The sequence below is a fragment of the Carassius auratus genome, chromosome 40, assembly GCF_003368295.1.
Source record: "Carassius auratus strain Wakin chromosome 40, ASM336829v1, whole genome shotgun sequence".
Taxonomy (NCBI): domain Eukaryota; kingdom Metazoa; phylum Chordata; class Actinopteri; order Cypriniformes; family Cyprinidae; genus Carassius; species Carassius auratus.
The window spans coordinates 9,517,213-9,544,514 of NC_039282.1; the positions used below are offsets into that span (position 1 = coordinate 9,517,213).

At 41.6% G+C, this 27,302-nt stretch overlaps 1 protein-coding gene and 2 long non-coding RNA genes across 26 annotated transcripts in view; 1 reads left to right on the forward strand and 2 right to left on the reverse strand.

Moving 5' to 3' along the window:
• bcas3 (BCAS3 microtubule associated cell migration factor) overlaps positions 1 to 27,302 on the forward strand; it is a 234,816-nt gene that overhangs the window by 199,472 nt on the left and 8,042 nt on the right. For all 7 annotated transcript variants that reach the window (XM_026226466.1, XM_026226465.1, XM_026226464.1 and 4 more), the window contains one exon: positions 17,575 to 17,742. In XM_026226466.1, the coding sequence (XP_026082251.1) occupies positions 17,575 to 17,742 (168 nt within the window). The remainder of the gene's footprint in view (positions 1 to 17,574; positions 17,743 to 27,302) is intronic.
• LOC113058514 (uncharacterized) lies at positions 712 to 4,766 on the reverse strand. Of its 11 annotated transcripts, XR_003277988.1 has the most exons (6): positions 2,759 to 4,766; positions 2,409 to 2,476; positions 1,766 to 2,263; positions 1,163 to 1,644; positions 986 to 1,090; positions 712 to 877 (listed from the first exon to the last, which is right to left on the reverse strand). It is a non-coding gene; the product is annotated as an uncharacterized LOC113058514 (long non-coding RNA). The 11 variants fall into 11 exon arrangements; XR_003277986.1 differs by having other exon boundaries at positions 1,766 to 2,476; XR_003277984.1 differs by having other exon boundaries at positions 1,766 to 2,598.
• Positions 5,168 to 8,627, reverse strand: LOC113058516 (uncharacterized). 8 transcript variants are annotated; one of them, XR_003277998.1, is made up of 6 exons: positions 6,865 to 8,627; positions 6,222 to 6,719; positions 6,007 to 6,100; positions 5,619 to 5,708; positions 5,442 to 5,546; positions 5,168 to 5,333 (listed from the first exon to the last, which is right to left on the reverse strand). It is a non-coding gene; the product is annotated as an uncharacterized LOC113058516 (long non-coding RNA). The 8 variants fall into 8 exon arrangements; XR_003277997.1 differs by having other exon boundaries at positions 5,850 to 6,100; positions 6,865 to 8,626; XR_003277996.1 differs by having other exon boundaries at positions 5,619 to 6,100; positions 6,865 to 6,932; positions 7,215 to 8,625.

The following is a 27,302-nucleotide window of genomic DNA, read 5'->3' on the forward strand; positions in this document are numbered from 1 at the left end:
ACCTGGTAATGCCAGTGTACCTGAAGTTCCTTACTGCATACCTAGCCCTTCAGGCCAGCAACCAGAGCAGCCTCCGAGGACACTTAACCCATCCCTCTCACTATTAAGTTCTATTCCTCCACCCCAACCTGCATTCATAGCGGCATCTGTTGAAGCAAATGTACAAACGCTAATCGACACAGCAGTAAGTGAAGCACATCTATCTCCCCTTGACAAAAAAAAATTAAAGACCATCTTAGAGACCAATACCCAAGTGTGTGTTGTACAACCTGGACGTACTGATGTTCTGAAACACTGTATTTATACTAACCATCAGGTCCCTATCAAACAGCGTCCTTACCGCATGTCACCTGCCAAGCAGTTCGTTGTAAAAGAGCAGCTTGAAGAAATGGTGAAAGCAGGAATTGTGGAACCATCACACTCTGGCTGGGCATCGCCTGTCGTGTTGGTCCCCAAAAAAGATGGCAGCCTTAGATTTTGTGTTGATTACCGAAAACTAAATGCAGTAACTGAGAACGATGCTTACCCAATTCCAAATATAACTGAGATACTCGAATCACTCTCCGGTTCAGCAATCTTCACAACCATCGACCTAAATAGTGGCTACTGGCAGGTGGCCATGGAAGCCCAAAGTAAGCATAAAACTGCATTTATTACACCTTCAGGACTGTACCACTTTAATGTAATGCCTTTTGGTCTGAAAAATGCCCCCGCCACATTCCAGAGGCTAATGGAGACTGTACTGGGAAAATTGAGAGGAAAAATATGCTTTGTCTACATTGACGATATTATCATCTATTCACCATCAGTGGCTCAGCACTTCAACGATCTCCAATCAGTCCTTCTTAAGCTTCAGGAGGCTGGACTGACTATCAACCTGAAAAAGAGCAAGTTTTGCCTTAAGGAGATTACATTCTTGGGTCATGTTGTTAGCATAAATGGTATTACTGCAGACGCAAGCAAAGTTGAGGCCATCAAATCTTACCCTGTGCCACGAGACATCAAAGAGGTCCAGCGCTTCCTGGGACTAGCCGGTTGGTACCACCGCTTTGTTCCTAATTTTTCTCAAATTGCTGAACCCATAAATGCGCTAAAGAAAAAAGGGAACTCGTTTCACTGGACACCACAATGTCAAGAAGCCTTTGAACAATTAAAAACCCACCTTACTTCACCTCCCATCCTGAGCCATCCAAACCTCCAGTTACCCTTCATGGTGCACACTGATGCCAGCGACACAGGTCTTGGAGCTGTGCTAACACAAAGGAAGGACCAGGGAATGGAAGTAGTTATTGCTTATGCAAGCAGAGCACTGAATAAGGCTGAAAGAAATTACACCGCAACAGAGAAAGAGTGTCTTGCAGTCATATGGGCACTTGAAAAGTGGCAGCATTACTTGGAGTATCGCATGTTCACCGTAGTTACAGACCACATGGCTCTCCAGTGGGTTATGAGCTCCCCAAAGTCCACCAGTCGCCTCGTCAGATGGGCCTTAAGGTTGCAAAAGTTTGATTTCATCATTGAATACAGGAAAGGAAAACTTAATGTGGCACCTGATGCTCTTTCTAGAGTTCCCAGCATATCAGGATGTAACCTATACTCCAGCCAGACGGACACTGATGAATTGCCAGTCACTGCTGCAACCATCTGGGAAGAGCAACACAAGGATTCTGAAATCGTAAAATTGCTCAAAGCCTTGGCACAAGACAACAGCACATGGAAAGACAAGTATGAGGTAGTCGAAGACAAACTTTATCACAAGACTTACCTAACAAAGGACCAAGTCCACTACAGGGTGTACCTCCCTCGCAGTCTCATTCCATCTGTCCTTCAATACTACCACTCCAATCCTCTAAGCGGTCATGGTGGCATATTCAAGACCTACAAACGATTGCATCATGTTGTTTTTTGGCCTGGAATGTGGACCGATGTAAAACACCATGTCAAGTGTTGTGAAAAATGTCAAAAGCTTAAATATGAAAATCAGAAACCAGCTGGCAAACTACAACCAATTACAGTGTCGCAACCCAACAAGATGGTAGGAGTGGACATAATGGGACCTTTGCCAAGTAGTACTCGCAGACATGAATACCTTCTAGTTTTTGTGGATTATTTCTCTCGATGGGTTGAGCTCTTTCCAATGCGCACTGCAATTGCGAGCACCATAGCAACGATTCTCCGAACGGAAATCCTCACCCGATATGGAGTACCGGACTTCATCTTGTCTGACCGGGGAACTCAGTTTGTCTCTTCCATATTCAAAGAACTGTGTGAGAAATGGAGTGTTACCCCCAAATTAACAACTGCCTATCACCCACAAACCAATATGACGGAGAGAGTTAACCGCACTTTGAAATGCATGATTGCCTCCTATGTGGATGAAAACCATAAAAAATGGGATCAGTATTTACCTGAGCTTCGTTTTGCTCTTAACTCAGCCGTTCAAGAAAGCACTGGCATGTCCCCTGCGGAGCTCCAGCTAGGAAGAAAATTACAAGGCCCAATGGACAAGATACTTCAAGGTAAAAATCTCTCACCATCAAATCCATCCTATGATGTGGTAAATCAACTAGCCCAGTTAAAATCACAAGCTGAAGAATGCTGTAAAAAAGCCAAAAAACGACAGCTGAGAAGTTACAACAAAAACAGACGAGACGTGTTCTTTAAAGAAAAGGACAGGATCTGGTTACGGAATTTTCCACAGTCCAAGGCACAACAACATTTCAGTGCAAAACTAGCCCCCAAGTGGAAAGGTCCTTACCGAGTGCTGAGAAAATTGGGACCGCTGAACTACCAGATCGCGCTGGAAACAACTGGAGAGGATGTCAGAACAGCGCACGTTTGTAATTTGAAACCGTGCTACCCAACTATGGAAGAGTTAGAGCTAATTGAAAAAAGAAAACTCGTTAAGATTTTCGAACAGTCCTCTGATGAAGATGAGGAGTTTTTGGGCTTCTAAGAGAAACCCAAATATTAGTTGTTTTGCCAACCATGGGTTGTTTGTCCCAGCGGGGGGGAGTGTGGCGATGTAAAGAAAATCCGCCCCTTCCGTGCCCATATCGGGATGTGGAACAATTAAGGCAAAATTATAAAAAGGAAAAATCGCTTGGAAAAAGGGGGGGAAATGGTAAACGCGAACGCCAAGTGGCAGGTGAGCAAACCAAACAAAGGAGTTGATCGGCGGGAGTGAGACGCACGCTGTATTGGGTCAGTGAGAGTGCGGAAATAAAGATTCACCAGGCTGCAAAGAGTGTAACGAACTGCTGAAGGAACTCACAAGATCGCCATTCCGTTGGGTTTTGCTAATCCGGAGAAAACGCTGCCTCCCAAGGATCTTTTCCCTGCCAGACATGGTCAGCGATATTGCACACACACGCACACACACACTAACGCACTTCATCGCACGCACTTCCTCCACCCATTCGCGGGTCGCTTTGAGTGACCGACGTATTTATATTACTGACTTTCATTTAATTTCCCTTTCAGTATATCTATGACTTTGGTGGTTCAAGAGAAAAAAATATATACTAATCCTGTGTTTTTTTGTTTTTGTTTTTTTTTCTCGCTGGACCGCTGATGAGTGTTTTTGTTTGGAGGAGAAAGCCTCGATCTGCTGATCTTGTTTACTGGGATGTCTAAGTTCATTTAATTATGCCTGTATGAAAAACCTTGTCGTTTACAATTGTTGTTTTTCTATACATTATCATTATTATTTTTATTTTTTTTTTGTTTATTATTGTTCGTTTTTGTTTTTGTTCCTTTCCTCCTGATTGTATGGGGTTTTTGATTTGTGTCCAGAATTGTGTATAAAGAAGGGACAAATATATAACAATGAATTCTTTTGAACTGCAAGTTGTTGTTGTTTGTCTTCTATTAACTACTGTACAAGCAACCCATGTAGTTTGAGTAACTGTGGTATTTTAAAAAATCTCCCTGGGTTATCACGGGATTTTGATATTTAATTGGTGACAGGCCAAAATCCTGTCTGGCGCCCGAACTATGAAATAGATACTGTTTCCAAAAGGTCACTGGGGCGTGCCACCGTTACAGAAGTGGCGCCCGAACAGGGACCTTTTGGAAACAGTAAATGAAATCCAACCCGAGAATCACAGCGTATGCAAGTGCTTGGAAAGGCCATTCTAGATACAGGTGCAAGCTATACCATGATCCACGAAAGCTTGTGGAGAAAGCTCTTCTTGCCAGGAGAACTCAAGCCTTGGTCACTTGGTCCACTGTACCTAGCAAATGGTGAAGCAGAAGTCCCATTAGGATGGGTTCAATTGCAAATCAATATGCATGACCAAACTTTTACTCTACCTGTTGCTATCCTGTCCCCCCAAGCACTTGCATACGCTGTGATTCTCGGGTTGGATTTCATTTACTTCAGTGGCTTACAAATAAATGTCATTGATAGAAAATATTCATTCAAGATTACTCCACAAGAGGAGTATCCTTTTCAACCTGGTAATGCCAGTGTACCTGAAGTTCCTTACTGCATACCTAGCCCTTCAGGCCAGCAACCAGAGCAGCCTCCGAGGACACTTAACCCATCCCTCTCACTATTAAGTTCTATTCCTCCACCCCAACCTGCATTCATAGCGGCATCTGTTGAAGCAAATGTACAAACGCTAATCGACACAGCAGTAAGTGAAGCACATCTATCTCCCCTTGACAAAAAAAAATTAAAGACCATCTTAGAGACCAATACCCAAGTGTGTGTTGTACAACCTGGACGTACTGATGTTCTGAAACACTGTATTTATACTAACCATCAGGTCCCTATCAAACAGCGTCCTTACCGCATGTCACCTGCCAAGCAGTTCGTTGTAAAAGAGCAGCTTGAAGAAATGGTGAAAGCAGGAATTGTGGAACCATCACACTCTGGCTGGGCATCGCCTGTCGTGTTGGTCCCCAAAAAAGATGGCAGCCTTAGATTTTGTGTTGATTACCGAAAACTAAATGCAGTAACTGAGAACGATGCTTACCCAATTCCAAATATAACTGAGATACTCGAATCACTCTCCGGTTCAGCAATCTTCACAACCATCGACCTAAATAGTGGCTACTGGCAGGTGGCCATGGAAGCCCAAAGTAAGCATAAAACTGCATTTATTACACCTTCAGGACTGTACCACTTTAATGTAATGCCTTTTGGTCTGAAAAATGCCCCCGCCACATTCCAGAGGCTAATGGAGACTGTACTGGGAAAATTGAGAGGAAAAATATGCTTTGTCTACATTGACGATATTATCATCTATTCACCATCAGTGGCTCAGCACTTCAACGATCTCCAATCAGTCCTTCTTAAGCTTCAGGAGGCTGGACTGACTATCAACCTGAAAAAGAGCAAGTTTTGCCTTAAGGAGATTACATTCTTGGGTCATGTTGTTAGCATAAATGGTATTACTGCAGACGCAAGCAAAGTTGAGGCCATCAAATCTTACCCTGTGCCACGAGACATCAAAGAGGTCCAGCGCTTCCTGGGACTAGCCGGTTGGTACCACCGCTTTGTTCCTAATTTTTCTCAAATTGCTGAACCCATAAATGCGCTAAAGAAAAAAGGGAACTCGTTTCACTGGACACCACAATGTCAAGAAGCCTTTGAACAATTAAAAACCCACCTTACTTCACCTCCCATCCTGAGCCATCCAAACCTCCAGTTACCCTTCATGGTGCACACTGATGCCAGCGACACAGGTCTTGGAGCTGTGCTAACACAAAGGAAGGACCAGGGAATGGAAGTAGTTATTGCTTATGCAAGCAGAGCACTGAATAAGGCTGAAAGAAATTACACCGCAACAGAGAAAGAGTGTCTTGCAGTCATATGGGCACTTGAAAAGTGGCAGCATTACTTGGAGTATCGCATGTTCACCGTAGTTACAGACCACATGGCTCTCCAGTGGGTTATGAGCTCCCCAAAGTCCACCAGTCGCCTCGTCAGATGGGCCTTAAGGTTGCAAAAGTTTGATTTCATCATTGAATACAGGAAAGGAAAACTTAATGTGGCACCTGATGCTCTTTCTAGAGTTCCCAGCATATCAGGATGTAACCTATACTCCAGCCAGACGGACACTGATGAATTGCCAGTCACTGCTGCAACCATCTGGGAAGAGCAACACAAGGATTCTGAAATCGTAAAATTGCTCAAAGCCTTGGCACAAGACAACAGCACATGGAAAGACAAGTATGAGGTAGTCGAAGACAAACTTTATCACAAGACTTACCTAACAAAGGACCAAGTCCACTACAGGGTGTACCTCCCTCGCAGTCTCATTCCATCTGTCCTTCAATACTACCACTCCAATCCTCTAAGCGGTCATGGTGGCATATTCAAGACCTACAAACGATTGCATCATGTTGTTTTTTGGCCTGGAATGTGGACCGATGTAAAACACCATGTCAAGTGTTGTGAAAAATGTCAAAAGCTTAAATATGAAAATCAGAAACCAGCTGGCAAACTACAACCAATTACAGTGTCGCAACCCAACAAGATGGTAGGAGTGGACATAATGGGACCTTTGCCAAGTAGTACTCGCAGACATGAATACCTTCTAGTTTTTGTGGATTATTTCTCTCGATGGGTTGAGCTCTTTCCAATGCGCACTGCAATTGCGAGCACCATAGCAACGATTCTCCGAACGGAAATCCTCACCCGATATGGAGTACCGGACTTCATCTTGTCTGACCGGGGAACTCAGTTTGTCTCTTCCATATTCAAAGAACTGTGTGAGAAATGGAGTGTTACCCCCAAATTAACAACTGCCTATCACCCACAAACCAATATGACAGAGAGAGTTAACCGCACTTTGAAATGCATGATTGCCTCCTATGTGGATGAAAACCATAAAAAATGGGATCAGTATTTACCTGAGCTTCGTTTTGCTCTTAACTCAGCCGTTCAAGAAAGCACTGGCATGTCCCCTGCGGAGCTCCAGCTAGGAAGAAAATTACAAGGCCCAATGGACAAGATACTTCAAGGTAAAAATCTCTCACCATCAAATCCATCCTATGATGTGGTAAATCAACTAGCCCAGTTAAAATCACAAGCTGAAGAATGCTGTAAAAAAGCCAAAAAACGACAGCTGAGAAGTTACAACAAAAACAGACGAGACGTGTTCTTTAAAGAAAAGGACAGGATCTGGTTACGGAATTTTCCACAGTCCAAGGCACAACAACATTTCAGTGCAAAACTAGCCCCCAAGTGGAAAGGTCCTTACCGAGTGCTGAGAAAATTGGGACCGCTGAACTACCAGATCGCGCTGGAAACAACTGGAGAGGATGTCAGAACAGCGCACGTTTGTAATTTGAAACCGTGCTACCCAACTATGGAAGAGTTAGAGCTAATTGAAAAAAGAAAACTCGTTAAGATTTTCGAACAGTCCTCTGATGAAGATGAGGAGTTTTTGGGCTTCTAAGAGAAACCCAAATATTAGTTGTTTTGCCAACCATGGGTTGTTTGTCCCAGCGGGGGGGAGTGTGGCGATGTAAAGAAAATCCGCCCCTTCCGTGCCCATATCGGGATGTGGAACAATTAAGGCAAAATTATAAAAAGGAAAAATCGCTTGGAAAAAGGGGGGGAAATGGTAAACGCGAACGCCAAGTGGCAGGTGAGCAAACCAAACAAAGGAGTTGATCGGCGGGAGTGAGACGCACGCTGTATTGGGTCAGTGAGAGTGCGGAAATAAAGATTCACCAGGCTGCAAAGAGTGTAACGAACTGCTGAAGGAACTCACAAGATCGCCATTCCGTTGGGTTTTGCTAATCCGGAGAAAACGCTGCCTCCCAAGGATCTTTTCCCTGCCAGACATGGTCAGCGATATTGCACACACACGCACACACACACTAACGCACTTCATCGCACGCACTTCCTCCACCCATTCGCGGGTCGCTTTGAGTGACCGACGTATTTATATTACTGACTTTCATTTAATTTCCCTTTCAGTATATCTATGACTTTGGTGGTTCAAGAGAAAAAAATATATACTAATCCTGTGTTTTTTTGTTTTTGTTTTTTTTTCTCGCTGGACCGCTGATGAGTGTTTTTGTTTGGAGGAGAAAGCCTCGATCTGCTGATCTTGTTTACTGGGATGTCTAAGTTCATTTAATTATGCCTGTATGAAAAACCTTGTCGTTTACAATTGTTGTTTTTCTATACATTATCATTATTATTTTTATTTTTTTTTGTTTATTATTGTTCGTTTTTGTTTTTGTTCCTTTCCTCCTGATTATATGGGGTTTTTGATTTGTGTCCAGAATTGTGTATAAAGAAGGGACAAATATATAACAATGAATTCTTTTGAACTGCAAGTTGTTGTTGTTTGTCTTCTATTAACTACTGTACAAGCAACCCATGTAGTTTGAGTAACTGTGGTATTTTAAAAAATCTCCCTGGGTTATCACGGGATTTTGATATTTAATTGGTGACAGGCCAAAATCCTGTCTGGCGCCCGAACTATGAAATAGATACTGTTTCCAAAAGGTCACTGGGGCGTGCCACCGTTACAAGGGTTATTGATTATCATTATTTTTTTACGATACCGGTGCCATATTGATACTTTTAAAACTGTACCGGTGGCTAAACGGTGCCTTAACCGATAAAAAAAAAGAGCCACAAAAAACTATGGATAACATTAAAGAACATTACAAATATTTGAAATAAATGCATAGCTTTCACATGCTCCTTGGATGCTCTCATTTCCCAAGCTTCTCTTACTCTAAGGCTAATAAATGTATTTCACGATCTGGGTCATTGTTTAATACAAAACCACACATAATGTTTCCAGTGTTTCTCTGCCAATCACTCTGATATTTAGTTAAGATGAGTGCTGTCTGTCACTGTCTTTAATCAATTCTGTGAATGACTGTATGGTCATTCTTTATAAAGTAGCAACAATGTCGTTTGTAAAGTGCAGTACTGTGCAAAAGGCTTAGGCACATTATACTTGCACATTTTCGAGCGTCTTGGTGATATGACCACAGTTCTTCTGGATTTAGTTTGTCTCAGTTTCCTTTGTTTTTTTCATGCAATCAGACAGATACGATGATGGTGAGATCAGATCTCCATGTGGAGCACCGGCTGTTTTCAGACTGCTTGTGCATTCAAAAATCTCACTAGATTATTATTAAAATTAATGGCAAAAATGAATGTTTGGAAACTGATATTTTCTACTGACAAACTAAAGCAAAAGATATAAATAACTAGCCAAACCCCAGTCTTTTGAGTGAAAATAAGACTTTTGCACAGTAGTTTATGTATAAAGTACAATTAAATTAAGTATATTTAAGTATAATTAATGTATGTGTTCATACGTATGTGTTAAGGGCAAGATTTTCACTGGAGGAAACAGCTGATATTCTAGCTAGATATTCTAACAATCTGTTGATAAACGCACCTTGTGTCCTCTGTTTCTGTTTGAGTCCACTCACGCTGCTCCGCTGCTAAAAAAGCCTAGCCATGCCCATGCTTCTTGTGTACATTTCTGAGAACCAGGACAAATATTTCAATCGATCGCTCAGGCATTTAAGAGGCACCGAAATCTGTATTCTAATTCGGTTTGGTTGTAAAGATTTGAAACAAGTTGCTATAGGCCTCTTCGTCAGGTTGGAACGGCGTGATGTGGCTGTTGTAAGCAGCTTTGAGTGCTGGAAGGAGAGAATGAATGAAGTCCCAGGTGGACGGCTGGATTTGGTCACAATCATCATATCAGATGCTCTTCAGTGGCTTGCAACACCCAGTCCTAAACTCACTGACTGATGAGACTTTACTTCTCTCGGTCTCTATGATAAGATTACTTCCTCGTAAGAGGGTTTAGACTTGACATTGGGGAGGAATCGTAACAGTGGCTGCACAGTCTGTGTAATAACTCAAAAACGCTCAGATTAAAGACACTTTAGGTGGACATTTCTCATTATCAAATGGGATTGTGACAGATTGCACCATGTCCAAATGAAAATCCTCTCTGCCTAGTCTCTTTGATGCCAGAGTGGGCCGTGACCTGCCTGGAGGCTGGCAGGCTGGCTGCTGGGTCGATCGTTTGGCAGTATGGGTGGTGCTTGTCCTTTATGGCCCTCGAGTCTGGAGATCTGGGCTGTTATTACTGCGAGGAGGCTCTGCTTCACATTGCCACATCAGAACGTGGTAGTTCGGCGCTCGACTCCACTAAACCTATAATTGAACTTTCGGCATGGTGCAGGAAGTATTTGTAAGTGATTATAAGTAATATGTTTCTCTAAATGAAGCCTTTAATTAGCTCCCACAGCTTGATTTTCTGCTTCATTTGCAAACATTTTTTTTTCAATCGACAATTTTTGTTAAGGATATTAAGGGTAAAGTTTTGGCCCTTTTCTTCGAATAATAACAATTAGAGGGTTTGTATCGTTCAGCTGTCCAATAAGAGGAAGGTGAGACTACTTCCTTCACAGGCAGATGTCAAAAGCTGCCTTTAAACTCATGCACACAGTTCTGAACTCGTTCACAGCCTTCTGTTCAGTAAGAAACATGTAATATTATTTATTATATAATTTATTATTATTATTAGAAATGCTAATGATGACTATTAAATACTCTCTGTTTTGCTTATGTACTATATGCCATCAGGTTTTTTTTCTATTCAAGATAAACTTTTAATGTTTTTGTTTGTTGAATTATAGGTAAAGTTTAACCTAACTGTACTTTACTGTTCTACATCAATGTACATGTGTTCATTCATTATTTCATCATGGCTTATCCAATTAGATTTAAAGCTGGAGATACAGTATCTTTTTTATAAATAAAATGTATACAGTTCTTTCTAAAAGTTATCTGATTTAACCTAGTGGTCCACTGCTGGTCTGTCATTGAAGAGGAGACTCTAGGCTCCTCAGACCTGGCGGCCAATCAGGTCATTGTTCCAGTCAGGTGTAAGAGCGGTTCCAATCAATCAGATCACTTTCTACCGTAGTGTGGCCTCTGTGGTGCACATCACCGGTCTGATAGATGATGCCATCTGACAAGGCCTGGGCCCTGTGGACGTGTCTGTGCGAGGGGGGAACTCTACAGCGCTAACCTCCCATCTCACAGCCAGCTGAGACCTCTGTCCGCTGCACGTCTTCACTCTCTCTCGCTCTCTTTCTCTCATTTTCTCTCTTCCCCCAATAGTGGACATGAGACAAATTGTTGTCCGTGCGATCCTAACTTAGTTAGCCGGACAAACGCAGGAATCACCGTCTCCATGTCTGTCTGATCATCCCTCCTCATTACAAATGAGATCACAAAGCCCCCTGAGTGCCCTGATCGTGATTTTCCTTTCTGCTTGCATGAGAATATCTAAATAACGTGCTGCTATTTAGTCATCATGCGTTAAGGCAACAGTAAACAGAATTCAGTGCGTGTTTATGTTTGTGCTGGGTCATTTCCTGGCTGAAAGTGTGAACTATCAAGACCCTCGGAAATGCAAATATAAATGCTGAAAGAGACAGAGAGAGAGAGACGTGTCTTCAGTTTGGACTTGTTGCATAAATGGGAATTCTGGGGATTTTTATGCTTAAGTCACACTTAAAAATGTATACTCTGCATTTTATAAGGAAATAAAAAAAAAATCTAATTTTTGTGCACTGCACACTATTTTACACAAACTTGTCTCTGGATATAGGCATTAAAATGCTGGCCAATAGCGATAAGCCAATAATGTATTCCTGTAGTCAGGCCAGAAGTAACAGGAATGTTACGTTTCACAATTATTGCATGAACCTAATGCGTACTGTATTTTGTCCCTGCAGCATCTTCATTGCTCTGAGGTATTGGAAGTATGTGTTTGTGAGACTGACGGAGAGAGTGAGTACAGGTGTGTGTTTGTGTTATGTGTGTGTAAGGCCATGTTCATTCGTCAACTGCGGGCTGGCAGTCTCAGGCGGTGCGTGGGCTCGGGTTTCCGCCAGCAACAGCAGTCTGATGGATGGGGTCTGCTGGGATGGGCGGTATCGTGATTAATGTGGATACTCACCCCTAGCGCCAGATTTTACGCATCTCGCATAGATCTGAGAAACACATTCATGTCCACGCACAGTATGCTGTCTGTCCGTCTGTTTGCCTGCCTGTCCGTCCGTCCGTCTGTCTTTCTGTCTGTCTGTCTATCATTTGTTCATTTGGTAGTTTATTAATTTGTTGTTTGATAGTTGTTTTTGTTTGTTTGTTTAATAGCTTGTTCATTTGTTGTTCACTGGTTAGGTTTTTCATTGGTTCATTTAATATTTGGTTTGTTTGATCTATAAATATTTTTTCTAAAAAAAAATTATGAAATCCTTTATCTTCACATGCTTTGCTTTTGCAGTTAGAAATTTAATTTCAGATCATTTTAAATTGCTATACTTCTGCGTTTATTTACATTTAAATTTAATTTAGTAAAATGTAAAATATTCTCAGTTAAATTCTGAATAGTGCACAAATACAATATTTTCTGTAGGTCTTTATTTTATTACAAGTCTGAGCACAGTCTGAGTGACTGATTCTTGGAAATTATCTACAAATATTGCAATTTGATTACCTGTGAACTCTTGCCATGCACAACAACAATGCCGAAGGTTGTTGAAAAGAACAGCTTAAATAAAACTAACTGTGTCTGTTGTTGCTTTGAATAAGATTTGATAGTGTTATGAGTGCTGATTGTTGAGTCAAGCCCTGGCGTCATGTTTTGTTCGGGGATCGGTGCGGCCCCGTAGGGTTTGGCTCCGGCGAGCACGGGAGGGGCTCGATACGTTCCAGCCTGTCAGAGAAATTAATGCACTCAAGTAGCTGTGAAACACATTAGCTTCTCAGCATAAACAAGACGTCTGCCTCATTAAGTTACAGTGTAATACAATACTCTTCCATATCAATTAGGCATCCCTGCCACTTTGGATGGTGGAAAATGGCTTCTCGCTCATTCACTCTCCATCATTAGGCCACGTTCTGTTTGCATGGACTCTATCAGTTTCATTTATTAGAAAAGTCTAGGGACACACCAAACATGCAATTGCTGTTTAACTGAAAAGCATATATTACGCTAATGTGCCATACTCCGGCATGAGTGGTGAAAGACTTGAACGATCAACACTTGGATGTGTGTATGTAGAGTGTTTGCGTGCGTATGTGTGTGAACCCCGCCGAACACGGCCATGGGAGTGCGCTCTCTCGCCTGAGCTGTCAGAGAGTGGGGCAGTTTGTCAGCAAACACACCCTTCAGGGTCTGCTCTGCATCAAGCGTATCATTCTCCTTTAATCATTGCTGGGGCCGCGGCGCTCTTTATTATTAACGTGGTCCCACAACCCTCGATTCGAAGCAAAAGAACGGGAAAGGAGAAACACACAGCAGTGTTGTCCCAAGTGAGGTCACATTCGTTTCTGCCCTCGTTTATATCCCGGACAGCGAGCAAGAACCACAGAGGCTGCAGCAGCAGCGCTGTTCCCTAATGCTGATGTTTGATGTTGAGTTATGGGGTTCTGAGAGCAACTAATGAGAAGAGTGGCTTGAACTTGGAAATGGAGGTGGATGGGACGAGTTCAGCAGCCTCCCTCCTGCCTGGAATTGCTCTTAGAGGGTAAAGGGAGAAGTGGACCCTATCCAAACCAGTGGGTTTGATACTGATGATGCCCTCACCAATCACAACATCACCCCTATTGCTTTAATCATCAATTGTGAACATCAACATAGCACCAGTGCACTTAATATCAGATGTGGGCTTGTGAAAGCTCTTGTTTGTTTTTTACAATCTGACATTAACCAAAACTTTAATTTAATGTTTAATTCATTTATTTAAGCTTGCACTAACTTCATGATTTTGTTGGGTTTATTTCAGGCCTTCTTTACATTGGCCGGTGACATTTTAGTATTAATACTAATATAAGCATGTTTTAAACCAAATTGATTTACATGCAATTCAACGATCGATCAAAGTGACATGATTATTAGCAGTGTAAACCCTCATTGTATATAATCTGAATAGCTGAAATCGAATAACAACACAATTGCATTGATATCTTATGCATCGATGTTTCAAACCATCTAAAAGCGTGTTTTCACTGAGCCACTTCACAATCCTTTCACCTAAAATGCATGTTAATGCCAGATGTAGTGGATGAGTTTTTGGCTTCCTGTTTCTGCCTCTTCTCCATCTCATCACTCAGCGGAGTGAATAAGTGTTTTGAAACCATATACGATTAAAGAAGGAGAATACAAAGGACAGAGCATGTGAATACATAAAGAAATAGGCTTCTCTTAATCTATTAAAGGTGTTTGGGAGTCCAGCCAGGACTTTCTAATCCAGCTAGGCTCAGTGGGTGCATTATGATCAAGCGCTGTGATCATTTCATAACCCTTTTGTGGAGAGAGCAGGTCATCATATCTCTTAGCGGCATTATCAAGGACTTAACACTGATTTTTGATCCTCCTCCGGCAGGAAGAGCCGTTTCACACCCTTAGAGTGAATAAAGGTGTTTTCATGAATAGGAGACACAATGTCTCTGAATGCACTTTCACAGTGACAATTAAAGGAGCCGCAGCTAATGCCACACATGAGGCGTTGCTCTCTTCGCTATTAAAGGTTTAAGACTAATTGTCAGACGGCGCTCTGTTTTTCTAAGTTTGCCGACCTGGCTTTTGAACGGGGCGGAGAGTGCTGTGGCTGAGTGAGCCGGAATCCATTGTGTGAAAGAGCGTAAAAGCCCGGTGAGGATATTGATGGGATTACTCACACTCTCACAGCTAAAGAGCGAGAGTGAAAAGAGAGAGCGAGGGAGTAAATGATTTAAAAGGCAGTGTAATGTAATGAAGATGGGGGGCCTTGGAGGCGGGGGGGGAAAGACTTTGGCCATGTATCTGACTGCTTATCCTCAGTGCTTACATCTACATTAACATTCACACATGGGCGCTGCTCAACACTTCTAGCAGCTTTTGGGTCCGTATCGCTCTAGCTGTGGTGCGCTCGTCTGGCTCGTTGATGCTGCGTGTGTTTGTATACCGGTGGCACTTTAAAGTGGTCTCCGATTAAGAGGCAGTGAAAGCAGGGTGCACACTGAGGAGCTGGAGGGCATGGAAATAAAGCCGGCCTGAGTGCCCAGTGTCTCCCTTATCTGGAGAGTTGGATGGCTTGATCTCTTCATAGAGGACACTCACTCAAGCAAGGCCATAATCAACTGATAATAAAATTGACTTGACTTCAGTCCTTGACTGAATTCTGGCCATGCTACTTTCCTACTAAAGTTGCCACATCCATTCATTTTATTTTATTGTATTTAACTTTTTTAATTAAGTGATTTGCCAGCAACTTTTTCCCAGCTTTTAAATAACCTTTTTGATTTTATTTTACTTTATTTATTTATTTATTTTATATTTTTCAATTTTTTTTGTTTATCAGTTCGTTTGTAACTAGTGCAGAGTATGTAGATCATGTGGGCATTTCCTGTTCCCGATCCACTGTCCTCCGTCAACCCTCTTCTAAATAAAAGTGGCAAAATGCCAGAAAAAGGTGAAGGTCTTCTCAGCAGGGGCAATTCAAGCAGATGCCTTCTTGGACAAATGACAACCCGTGATTTACACACTGTCCATTTTCCACCAGAAGCCAGTTTGTTTTTAGATACAAGTGAGCAACATTACACAAGTCTAACACACTTTCCTGAGGATAATTGCTTGTTAGCTCAATTTCACTTATAGCCCCTTAATAAAACCTAATTGAATTAGACCCACCTTTGCTGTTCTTTTAGGTGTTTACACTTCTCTAGTGTCCCTTGTTGCCCAGAAACAGGATAATGTGTCCCCCCTCCACCCCTGCATGCCTCCGTAAATCTGCCGTAACCCGAAGCTATCAAGGTGAATGTTCTCTGAACTAAATGCAAGGATCCACGTGGGTCCGCTCAAGCCTTTTGTCTCAACCGTAACCTGCAGCAGGCTTTTTATTATTGAATTGGTGAAGCTGAGCTCTGACGGGTGTGAATAATGCGGAACGTGGGCTGTGTTGCTGTCAGCCAGTCTGATGAAGAGATCTTCCCTATTGTTGGGAGTGAACTTCTGACCCCACATCATCTGTGCCGGTCTCCTTCAGCTGGGGCTTGGGCTGCTTTTAAATAACTCTTGCAGTGGTGTGTGCTTCAGCATCCTAAACCTGTTCAACACTTTCAGCCGTTAGATGACCCTGACCTTGAAAGAAAGCGTTCTGGTCGTGTTTTTTTTCTCTCTTTTCCGAACAGGTTGCTCACCTATCATTGACCATCACAATGGTTTAAAACATTACTAATAAGAAATGTTTCATGACCACCAAAATCAGCATACTAAAATAACTTATAATAATGATCGAGTAACACTGAGGACTGGAGTAATGGCTGCTGAAAATGCAGCTTTTTGCCAGCACAGGGTTAAATTACATTTAAAAATATATTACAATAGAAAATAGTTATTTTATAACAATACTTTTCAATATTACTGTTATTATTGTATTTTTGATCAAATGAAGCCTTACTGAGCCCAATCTTTTTAACAGGCAGTGTACTGTATATATATCAACTACATTACATGGAGATTATTATCATTATTATTACAAAAAAAAAATCAAAATTCAATTTATATAGTGTATGTATTGATTCTGTTTCTCTTCGTTAATCTCCGTTGCTGTATTATGCAGAGCTGTTGTTTGTGGGCAGTAGGTCTGGTTGCCACTTCCACTCAGCCTGCAGGAAGTTGCTTTGATGGCGAGCCTGTTGACTCGGGTGATTTCAGTGCTTTGAGGAGTCAATGGCAGACACAGGACAAACAGCTTTTTATGAAGTGGTATGAAGTTATCTGCTGTCTGTGTGTCTGGCTGGACTGGTGTTTTAAAGCAGATAATGGCAGGCCTCTTGCCTCCCTATCAGCGCTGTGCCACTGGCCGCCCGCGCTCCTCTCTCGCCCGCGCATTAGCGCCTGTCAGAGGCCTCGAGTGTGACTGAGGGTTTGCAGCGGAGGCCAGACAAAGCCAGATAGTCGTTGGCCTGCAGATCAAAGGGTCTTCCTACAGGCCATTCAGATAAAGCAGCAGTATTTCATGCAGCAGGTATCTACGGTATAATAGAAAGACGCCACTGTCTGAAATACTGCATCACAGGAGACAGACAAACTGTGTTTCCTTAACACCCCCCTGTTTATGCAATACCTCTTTTATTGAAAAAAAAAAAATGAGCCTAGTGTTTTTGTTTGAAGTCATACTGGCCCAAAGTGGTGTTTTTCAGGGGTTAGTCATTTCCTCTTTGCTATCCCTGTCAGAGGAAGGCAGGGGGGGTCAGCTGAGGTTTGAGCTGCTATGTGTGCCAGATGTAACACAGATAGCTGTTTATGACCTCCGAGTTACACCAGCATAGCCATAGATACTTTTCAGGTTCATTATGACTTCAACTAGACTTACAGAATTGCAGTGTTTTCAAGCCATGTTATTTGCTTTTTTTGTTTTTTACTTAGATAAGCAACGATTATAAGGGACAGAAAAAATTTTGCATTTTGCAGTGATAACATTAAATTGTAATGAGCTTTAATGCAGTGTGAATCAAAATTGAGGTTTGAACTGTTTGCTCTTTGTCTCTCATTTATTCTCTGGCAGGCATGTTTGACCGCAGCGTCACCCTGCTGGAGGTGTGTGGCAGCTGGCCTGAGAGTTTCGGACTGCGTCACATGTCCTCTGTAGAAGCCACAGAAGAGGGCCTGAAGGAGAGGCTGGCAGATGCAATGTCAGAGTCGCCCAGCAGAGATATTGTGGGCTCTGGGACAGGTGAGTGCAAACCCTCTCTCTAATGCACAACATATAGGCAATGTATGTCAGTTAGCATACCATTTAAAAAACACAGTTAACATCACAGATTTAAAACGAATGGTTCTAACAAAAATCATTTATTCACTCTTTCTCTCTGCTGTGAAACAAAAAAGTAATGTCAAGTGTTTTGGTTCATATAATCAAAGCCATTGGGGCCCAGAACAACATTTAGACCCCACTGATACATTTCTTTGTATGTACAAATTTATTTTATCTGATGTTCAAAAGGAATTTGAATATGTAATGATTACTTTGTTCAAGAAGATAAACAGGTGTAAAATTGTCACTGGGTGTTACCTGCGGTTTAGGTGCTAATATGTGTACCATTTAGGAGTAAATAAGATACAAAGATGTACCTTTTAACTTTTATAACTTCTGAGAGTGTATAGTAAAAAAACACAGATATTATTAATATTATTGTTGTTGTTAAAGACCTGCCAACAGAACTTCAGTCAAGTAAATTCTTCTCATTAGTAGCCCGTTAAGCTCAGAAGCAAACTAACTCCCTCAGAGGTTAATATGGTAAACCCTATTTTGTTTGATTTGCTCTTAGTTACTCCTCCAGTGACTAGGGGAATCAGTTATGTCTCCTCAGTCCTGTTCGGATTATGCAGAGATAAGGATACGTCCTGGCGTATTTCTGTGATTTCCCGTACAGATCTAGGAAAAGACACATTTCCGTGGTTTTACAATAACAAATTAAGTCAATCGCATTGAGGGAGAGACCAAGCGAAATGAGGGGGGAAATAGCCACCCTTAACAATCCAAATGTTTAACTCATTTAGGAAGCTGCTGCTCTCCGGCCCTCCCCCTTGTCTGAACAAGACTTTCTTTGATATCTGGAGAAGATGGAGGTTGGATCCTGGATGCTGCTGCTTGGAGCAGCGAGGTCACGAGGCCCTAATGCATTTAGCATCGACTGGCCCTCTCTCGTAGCGCGTCTATTAGGCACTAATTTGATTTGTACCTATTCATTTGCAGTCCCTGCAGCAGCTCCGAGTTGGCCCTCTCCATAATTGGTTCTGTCTCTATTTTTGCATCATTAGATTAAGCCCGACTCCCGGACACTTGTAGTCTGCGCTTGTCCGTCCATTTATACAGCCTAATGTAACACAAAATTCATTACTGATCACATTACTCTCAACTTTTGGCCCCACGGGCTGGTGGATGAACGTAATGTTAAGCATCTCCAGAAGCAGTAAACCCAGAGCATGGACGAAAAATGGATTGTGGCGAGAGGCTCTAAATAAGCAGGCTGGGGACAGGGTGCTGGAGCCTCTGATGAGTGCTAGTCATCCGTTATGTCAGTCTGTGTCTTTTTCACCCAGACGAGCGGCTGCAGTTAAGAATCCGTGCCAGACTTTAAGAGTTCAAGCCATTCCCATTTAGGTCTTTGTTGAAGGTACCGACTAATGTGGCAGTAAGTGCTGAGAGTAACGGCCGAATATTGGTAATTACCCTATAGTCACCCAAAGTAGCCTCTTCATTTGTTGCCATGGGGTCGTGTCTGGGTTGTGTCTAGACGTTGGAACCCGTGATTCAAGATTTTGAGATGAAAACTTTTCATCAACGATTTAATGCATCAAATTCATTTCTTTAACAATAATACAAATCTTACCCCAAACCTTTGAAGAGTTGTGTGTATGTGTACAGACAACACTGTGTGAATTAGGTAAATAATCTTATGTATTTAGGTAAATAACACTTTTTGGTGTTTAAACTCCATGAGACCCCCATTTCAAACTCTTTTTCAGTGTGTAAGTGCCATAACTTTACTCTTAGGCTATTCACAGATCGAGGTTTGCCATCGAGACGTGACTTTACGGCTGGTGTGGGATTTATCTAATCGGTTGTAAAGCAGCATGGGGTTGTGTCCTTGAGCTGTGGGTGAGCCAGAATACCTGACCAGCGTTCTTTGTAGTTGTGGGGCGCCCTGTTTAATAAGGCAGGTTCAGCCAGGAGCCTCTTTGAAGGGTGGAAAGCAGATGGTTCGACACTTAGCATCTGCTCACGCACAGGCGCTTTTTCAGAAGAGGATTGTGGCATCAGGGGACATCTCAGACTCTTCTTCTTCTACGTTATCAGTCGCTAACTACTTCTCCATGTTTCATTCCTTCTGTCTCCTTCCTCCAGAGCTCAGATTTGGCATTCTTGCGTAGTTTAACATCAGTGAAATTGGAAAATTGACAACTGGGAATTTCTTCTCATGCCAGGCGATGGGGAGCGAATGCAAGACTCCCAGTTTACCGTCATGCTGGGGATGTAAGAGAAAACTCTTGAAATTAGATTTTACCAGCGGCATAATGTTGCAAATTGGATTTTTGTCATTGGCGCTAACCTAACGTAAATTCCATTTAAGCAGGGGGAAGAGGACAGGACTCAAACCTGTCAAGCGCGGTGTCCCTCCCCACACCACCGCTGCCAGTGTTTACTGAGGTTACACACAGGGATTAAGTCTCTGTCATTCTACATTACTCCAGCCACCCCCAAAAAACACATTTATATTTATTTCCCTGTTAAGCCCGCAGTTCTGAGAGCACGCTCTCAATTCCCTATCCCTTGAGTCTCACAGAGCTCTTAAAAAGTAGTAGTGATGTAGACATGAAAATGCAAATACACCGTCTGTCTTTTATATTTTTCAGTCAGTTAATTTGGTCCACATTTTAAATAATCTGGTTCTTTTAAAAAATCAGATAATGTGTCACCCTACTAAAGATTCCCAATGTTTTCTAGTAGTGATGTAGTCATAACCTGGAAAAATTGATATAGCAATGCCAAAATTTTGTTTGTGTTTCTTCATTGATATAGAGATTTGAATGCTTGCTTGTATGTTTTATGTAGTTTATTAGCACAGCACTGTGATTATGGAAATGTTTTACAGTAATTGTGTATGGTGGTGTGAAAGCTGAAAGGACTCTCCTTTGTTGTCTACTGAACCAAATATATGTGTTCTTGTGAAATTATTAAGGCCGGTGGGTTTTTGTGCACTTGAAGAAGAGCCCACACTGTTGGAGCTGGACATGCCACAATAGCTTCATTGTGAAGAGGATGTTAGCCACAGCTCTCAAGCTTTCTCTTTCTTTCTTCCTCTTCATCCTTGAGTGTTCAGTTCGACCCTCGGGACAGAGCTTTACTGTGACAGCAACACACATACACTTATATACACTATATATATATATATATATATATATATATATATATATATATATATACAGTCTTGTTCAAAATAATAGCAGTACAATGTGACTAACCAGAATAATCAAGGTTTTTCGTATATTTTTTTATTGCTACGTGGCAAACAAGTTACCAGTAGGTTGAGTAGATTCTCAGAAAACAAATGAGACCCAGCATTCATGATATGCACGCTCTTAAGGCTGTGCAATTGGGCAATTAGTTGAATTAGTTGAAAGGGGTGTGTTCAAAAAAATAGCAGTGTGGCATTCAATCACTGAGGTCATCAATTTTGTGAAGAAACAGGTGTGAATCAGGTACCCCCTATTTAAGGATGAAGCCAACACTTGTTGAACATGCATTTGAAAGCTGAGGAAAATGGGTCGTTCAAGACATTGTTCAGAAGAACAGCGTACTTTGATTAAAAAGTTGATTAGAGAGGGGAAAACCTATAAAGAGGTGCAAAAAATGATAGGCTGTTCAGCTAAAATGATCTCCAATGCCTTAAAATGGAGAGCAAAACCAGAGAGAAGTGGAAGAAAACGGAAGACAACCATCAAAATGGATAGAAGAATAACCAGAATGGCAAAGGCTCAGCCAATGATCACCTCCAGGATGATCAAAGACAGTCTGGAGTTACCTGTAAGTACTGTGACAGTTAGAAGACGTCTGTGTGAAGCTAATCTATTTTCAAGAATTCCCCGCAAAGTCCCTCTGTTAAAAAAAAGGCATGTGCAGAAGAGGTTACAATTTGCCAAAGAACACATCAACTGGCCTAAAGAGAAATGGAGGAACATTTTGTGGACTGATGAGAGTAAAATTGTTCTTTTTGGGTCCAAGGGCCACAGGCAGTTTGTGAGACGACCCCCAAACTCTGAATTCAAGCCACAGTACACAGTGAAGACAGTGAAGCATGGAGGTGCAAGCATCATGATATGGGCATGTTTCTCCTACTATGGTTTTGGGCCTATTTATCGCATACCAGGGATCATGGATCAGTTTGCATATGTTAAAATACTTGAAGAGGTCATGTTGCCCTATGCTGAAGAGGACATGCCCTTGAAATGGTTGTTTCAACAAGACAATGACCCAAAACACACTAGTAAACGGGCAAAGTCTTGGTTCCAAACCAACAAAATTAATGTTATGGAGTGGCCAGCCCAATCTCCAGACCTTAATCCAATTGAGAACTTGTGGGGTGATATCAAAAATGCTGTTTCTGAAGCAAAACCAAGAAATGTGAATGAATTGTGGAATGTTGTTAAAGAATCATGGAGTGGAATAACAGCTGAGAGGTGCCACAAGTTGGTTGACTCCATGCCACACAGATGTCAAGCAGTTTTAAAAAACTGTGGTCATACAACTAAATATTAGTTTAGTGATTCACAGGATTGCTAAATCCCAGAAATTTTTTTTTTTTGTTTGAACACACCCCTTTCAACTAATTGCCCAATTGCACAGCCTTAAGAGCGTGCATTTCATGAATGCTGGGTCTTGTTTGTTTTCTGACAATCTACTGAACCTACTGGTAACTTGTTTGCCACGTAGCAATAAAAAATATACTAAAAACCTTGATTATTCTGGTTAGTCACATTGTACTGCTATTATTTTGAACAAGACTGTATATGTGTGTGTGTGTGTGTGTGTGTGTGTGTGTGTGTGTGTGTGTGTGTGTGTGTGTGTGTGTGTGTGTGTGTGTGTGTGTGTGTGTGTGTATGTGTGTGTGTGTGTGTATGTCAATGTTGTTAGCTAAGTGTCAGAAATATTTAAGTGTTGCTAACTGCTTATTCAGCTTTACCACAGTTGATATACGTTCATTTATTAATATTGAATTACTTGTTAACTACAGATTTGAAGTAGCTTCCCAACACTGAAGCTTTATTACAGAAACATCCTTACGAATGGCCCTTAAACAGTCATGCATGGAAGCTGCTAAAAAAAAGAACGCATGTACGCAAGCATAGTTTTCCCAACATAAATGGAAACCACTGAGCTGACTGAACTGTGACCGCCTGAACTTACAATGATTAGAGCTTTTGTCACGAAACTAGGAACAATGCACTTCCATCCGCCAGTAACACTCATCTGTACATACTTCTCCAATGGCTAGACACTCCAGGGCGCCAAAAATCTGTCTTCCTCTCGATTGGCTGTTAGCAGTCATGAAAGAAGCAGGATGTTTGTTTTCCATCCTCTACAAAGCCATCGAAACATTCATCACTCCATATTTTACCCTTTGCTCACTGGTTGTCATAGTTTTAGTTTCTAAAATTGTCAGGTCCTGTTTGAAGGTTTTTTCGGGGGGGGGTATTGGTTATTAGTAAGCTTTCAAGGAAACTGCATGCAGAACTCCACTGTGTTTTCCACAGAATTAGAATGACGTCATTCTGAAAGTTCTACAAGTCCCTAAGTGCTTGTGTTTGTTTATTTAATAATTTGGCTAATTTGATTATGCTTTCAGCTATAAATAACAATGTTATATTCTCAGCTTAAACACTGTACTATGTTTGTACAATGTGAACGTCTCCCTGCTGTCTGACAGACCTGATACTTTGCGAACTTGATTTAAATGTCGTTGCTAATGCTTACACAGACTGAGCCTCACCATCTAATATTTGTTTCATGTATGCTAACAAAAATGTGAGGTTTGAATGAGAATTAGCCATGAAAGTGAATCAAACAGGCCTTGAGTTCCAGGTATTACTGTCGTAGCAGCTTATTCCAGCGTACAACAGGGTAGATCCTGTTCTGGATGTACTGAAAAGCCTCCATTGTTTGCTTACCTGGTTAATGACAGTAATATTCCCTGTTTGAATTGGAATAACACACAAGTATTATTTCACCAAATGGCAAGCTATTATCAGAAAGAGTGTTCCATATCATGTCACGGCTCATTTTAATGTGGTGCGATAGCCATCACTAAAGCAACAAGATACAGCTGAAAGCAAAGCAGCCCAGTCACTCGCCATGCAAAGGACTTAGCTTGTGCTAATCAGTCATCCACCACCTATACGCAGCACACAGATGATAGATTTCCTAAACAAACCCAGCTCTAATCTGGGTCTGCTCAATCTCCAGCCAAACCCAAGTTCCTCAGTGGCAGCGTGCTGGACCATTAAGTTGTGCTGCAAGTCTGTAGCATTGCTAAACATGTTTAGCTGCCCTGTTATGCGGGGGTACGTGTGAGTTTGGTAAGTATAAATACATCCATATGTCATTTAAAACTCCCTTGTCTTTAAACTTCCCCTCTGTATGTGCATCTCTACCAGCACACAGTCACCCTGCATTTGTGGACAAGAAGACAAGTGTGATCATAGGGATATTAGGTCCCTTTCTGTTGATCTGAACTCTGTGGAGCTGTTGCTGAGGATATGGCCTGCAGCTCTCAGTGAGTTTACAGTACCATCGACCCTGAAGTTGAGCTCAGCTGTAGCTGACATCATTACTTACATTGTCTGAAACCGGGAACACAAAAACAAATCTCTATGGTTCTTCATACTGTGAGAGCACGTGTTGGACAAAGACAGAAGAAAGTGAGGTGGTATTAGTGAACCGATAGATGTGTAGTAAGATGGCCAGGAGGGGGAATGAAGTATAAAAACAGGAACACAATTATTGTTTCCTCCCCTCAGCAGTCACCCATTCATCCCACGATCAGTCTCTTCAGTGTGAGAGTAATGTGCAGCGACAGGGTGAGATGATGAAGAAGAATTCCTGCATTCAGAGCCTCTCTGTCTCCGTCAGTGACACATTGGGCCTGGATATCATTTTAGCATGTATCCCCTGCTTTTTTTTTTACCTCTTTGTTCTACTAGCCTACAAACTAGTTGCTAAAACAGTAAAGAAAAGGATGGAAGCTGGGATTTACAGTAGAAACCAAAGCTTGCAGTAAATGGGCTTTTTGTGGGATTTTTTTGAGACTGCACTTAACAGCTCGCTCAAGGGAGCGACAGTCAGAAAGTAGCAGCTCCGAGAGAAAGAAAAGGAGACAGCTGAGGGGCTGAAAGGAGCTCTTTTAAAAGATGTTCCAGGATGTCTAGACATGGTGTTGGTGAAACATGACGAAAGCGTCAGGCATTTGAGAGCACTGCAAATGGAAGCAAGAGGCAGGTGTCGGTGAGACATGCTACGTGTCAGAGCTGTGATTCCACAACTCATTCAGACTCCTAGGGCATTTACTGTGTTTAGCTTCTCAAGAGTATAAAGAAGAGTTCATTATTCAATACCACACTTACCTTGCTCTTTCCTACTTCTCCAAACTCTTCCTCCCTTTCCTTTCACATTTACACGTGTGCTGTATATATATCAGTAAAAGAGGTTGCATGAATTAGTGATAGAGGACATAATGGAGGGTTTCTTGAAAGCACAGCTGAAAGGCGTTACAGCGCTAACGGTCCACACCGATATGAGATCACTGGCCTGACTGAAGCACTTTCCAGGAAGGTGAAAAGAGGAGAGAGGACTTGAAGCAAGCAACTGTCACTGCCTTCACAGCTTTCGTTTCTCTAATGGCCTCACACTTAGGAAAGCACTCACGCACACATCTCCCAGTACTGTGAATAAACCTTTTCTCTTATTCTTCCTCTAGAGGCATTCCAGCACTTTCAGGTAAATGTGCGCTCACAGAGGACGAGATCATTTAGTGCTATCATTTAATTGCTTAGTCATGATCTTACTAATGCAAAGCAAAAAGGCAATAATGCAAAGTAGAAAACACATTGCTTTTTAGTTTCTAATGTGTTTATTGCTGGTAAATGAAAGCTCAGTTTTAAACTGCCGTTGTCCAGTTTGGTGTTGGACGTGCAAGCTTGAGTTTCAGGGCGAGTGAGTGAGCAATGGTGCTTTTCAGTGAAAGACCAGCTGACTGCAGGATTCCTCCTTGGGCTACAGGGATTTAATGAACCTCTCTCCATCAGAAAGACCCTCCATGTGTGTGTGTGTGTGTGTGTGTGCGCGTGTGTGCGTGCGCATGCGTGCGTGTGTGTGTATCTCAGGATGCTTGGCATGGAGTACAGCTCCGCGGCCGTCACATTGACCGTGCCCATCAATCAAAGAGACATAAAGCAATATGGACAGCAATTAAATCAACTAATTGAATCAAAACTCAAATTAAGCCACCAGCCTGAGTGGTTTGTAATTGTAAATGGCATGAGCCTTCCATCCCGCTGGCTTAAATTTGAGACCTGCGCCTTGAGCAACTATTTAACCAATTACTCTGCTAGCAGTAAAAGACCTTCTTAATGTTGGCAGAATCCGAGTGATTTTGTTTGACTTGGGTTTTTATACAGAGGCTGTGGTCTAGTCGTAGCCTGTGCGATAAATACAGAATCAATCATGTTTGTTATCCTAATGGATTTGGCCACGTTTAGTCCATTTAGCACATTTGGAAAGTTTGCTATCATTGTATACTATTCAGAAACAGTTCAAATAAACCAATAGAATTACAAAAGTCATTTGAGAGACATTAGTGGTGTTGCGAAGGCAAGCATCGCTATAAAGTGTAACGCTGCCCTCCCACTCTGGAAGTTTTTTTCTCATTCATTTTTATCCGTAGAGATTAATCTTGTATAGTATAACATGTCCTTGGCGTCTTTAATTAGAATTAGGAATGAGAAAACAATAAATCATATTTTCAATGCAAGGATGCATTTATTGGATCAAAAGTAAACACATTTGTAATTTTACAAAATATTTCTGTTTCAAACAATTGCTGTTCTGAAAAAAAAAGTGTCAATGTTTCCACAAAAACATATTAAGCAGCGCAACTGTTTTCAATGATGATAATAAGAATGTTTATTGAGCAGCAAACCAGCATTTCTGAAGTATCATGTCACATTGAATTCTGTTGAAATGACTGCTGAAAATTTGGCTTTTTAAATATTTGGTATATTTAATTAAAGTGCATTGAATGGTGTATTCAAATTGGCTTAATGTTCTTGATTACAAGTATGACATGATAAATGTAATATTTTAAAAGCTGCAAAATATTCAGATATATACAGATAATTAAGTAGTCAACGTGATTTGTAAACCGTTCATATAATACAGACTGATAGTGCATACTATTGATTAAAAACCCTAGAGCTCACAGTAGATCTGTATTTAATGATTTCAATTGTTAACACCCTAACAATCACATTGCAAAGCGCAAAAATGGTCCAAACACTCTAGCAACTGTGTAGTGATGCCTTGGCAACCAACCAACACACTCTAGCACTGTGGTGATGAGATTTGCACAAGCAAATGCTGTTTTCTCGGTTCATGTTTCCTCAAGCAAATGTAAAACTCTAGTTCATATTCTGCTTTTGTAGAACAGCACGAGCCACTGATGTATCAGAAACAGCAGA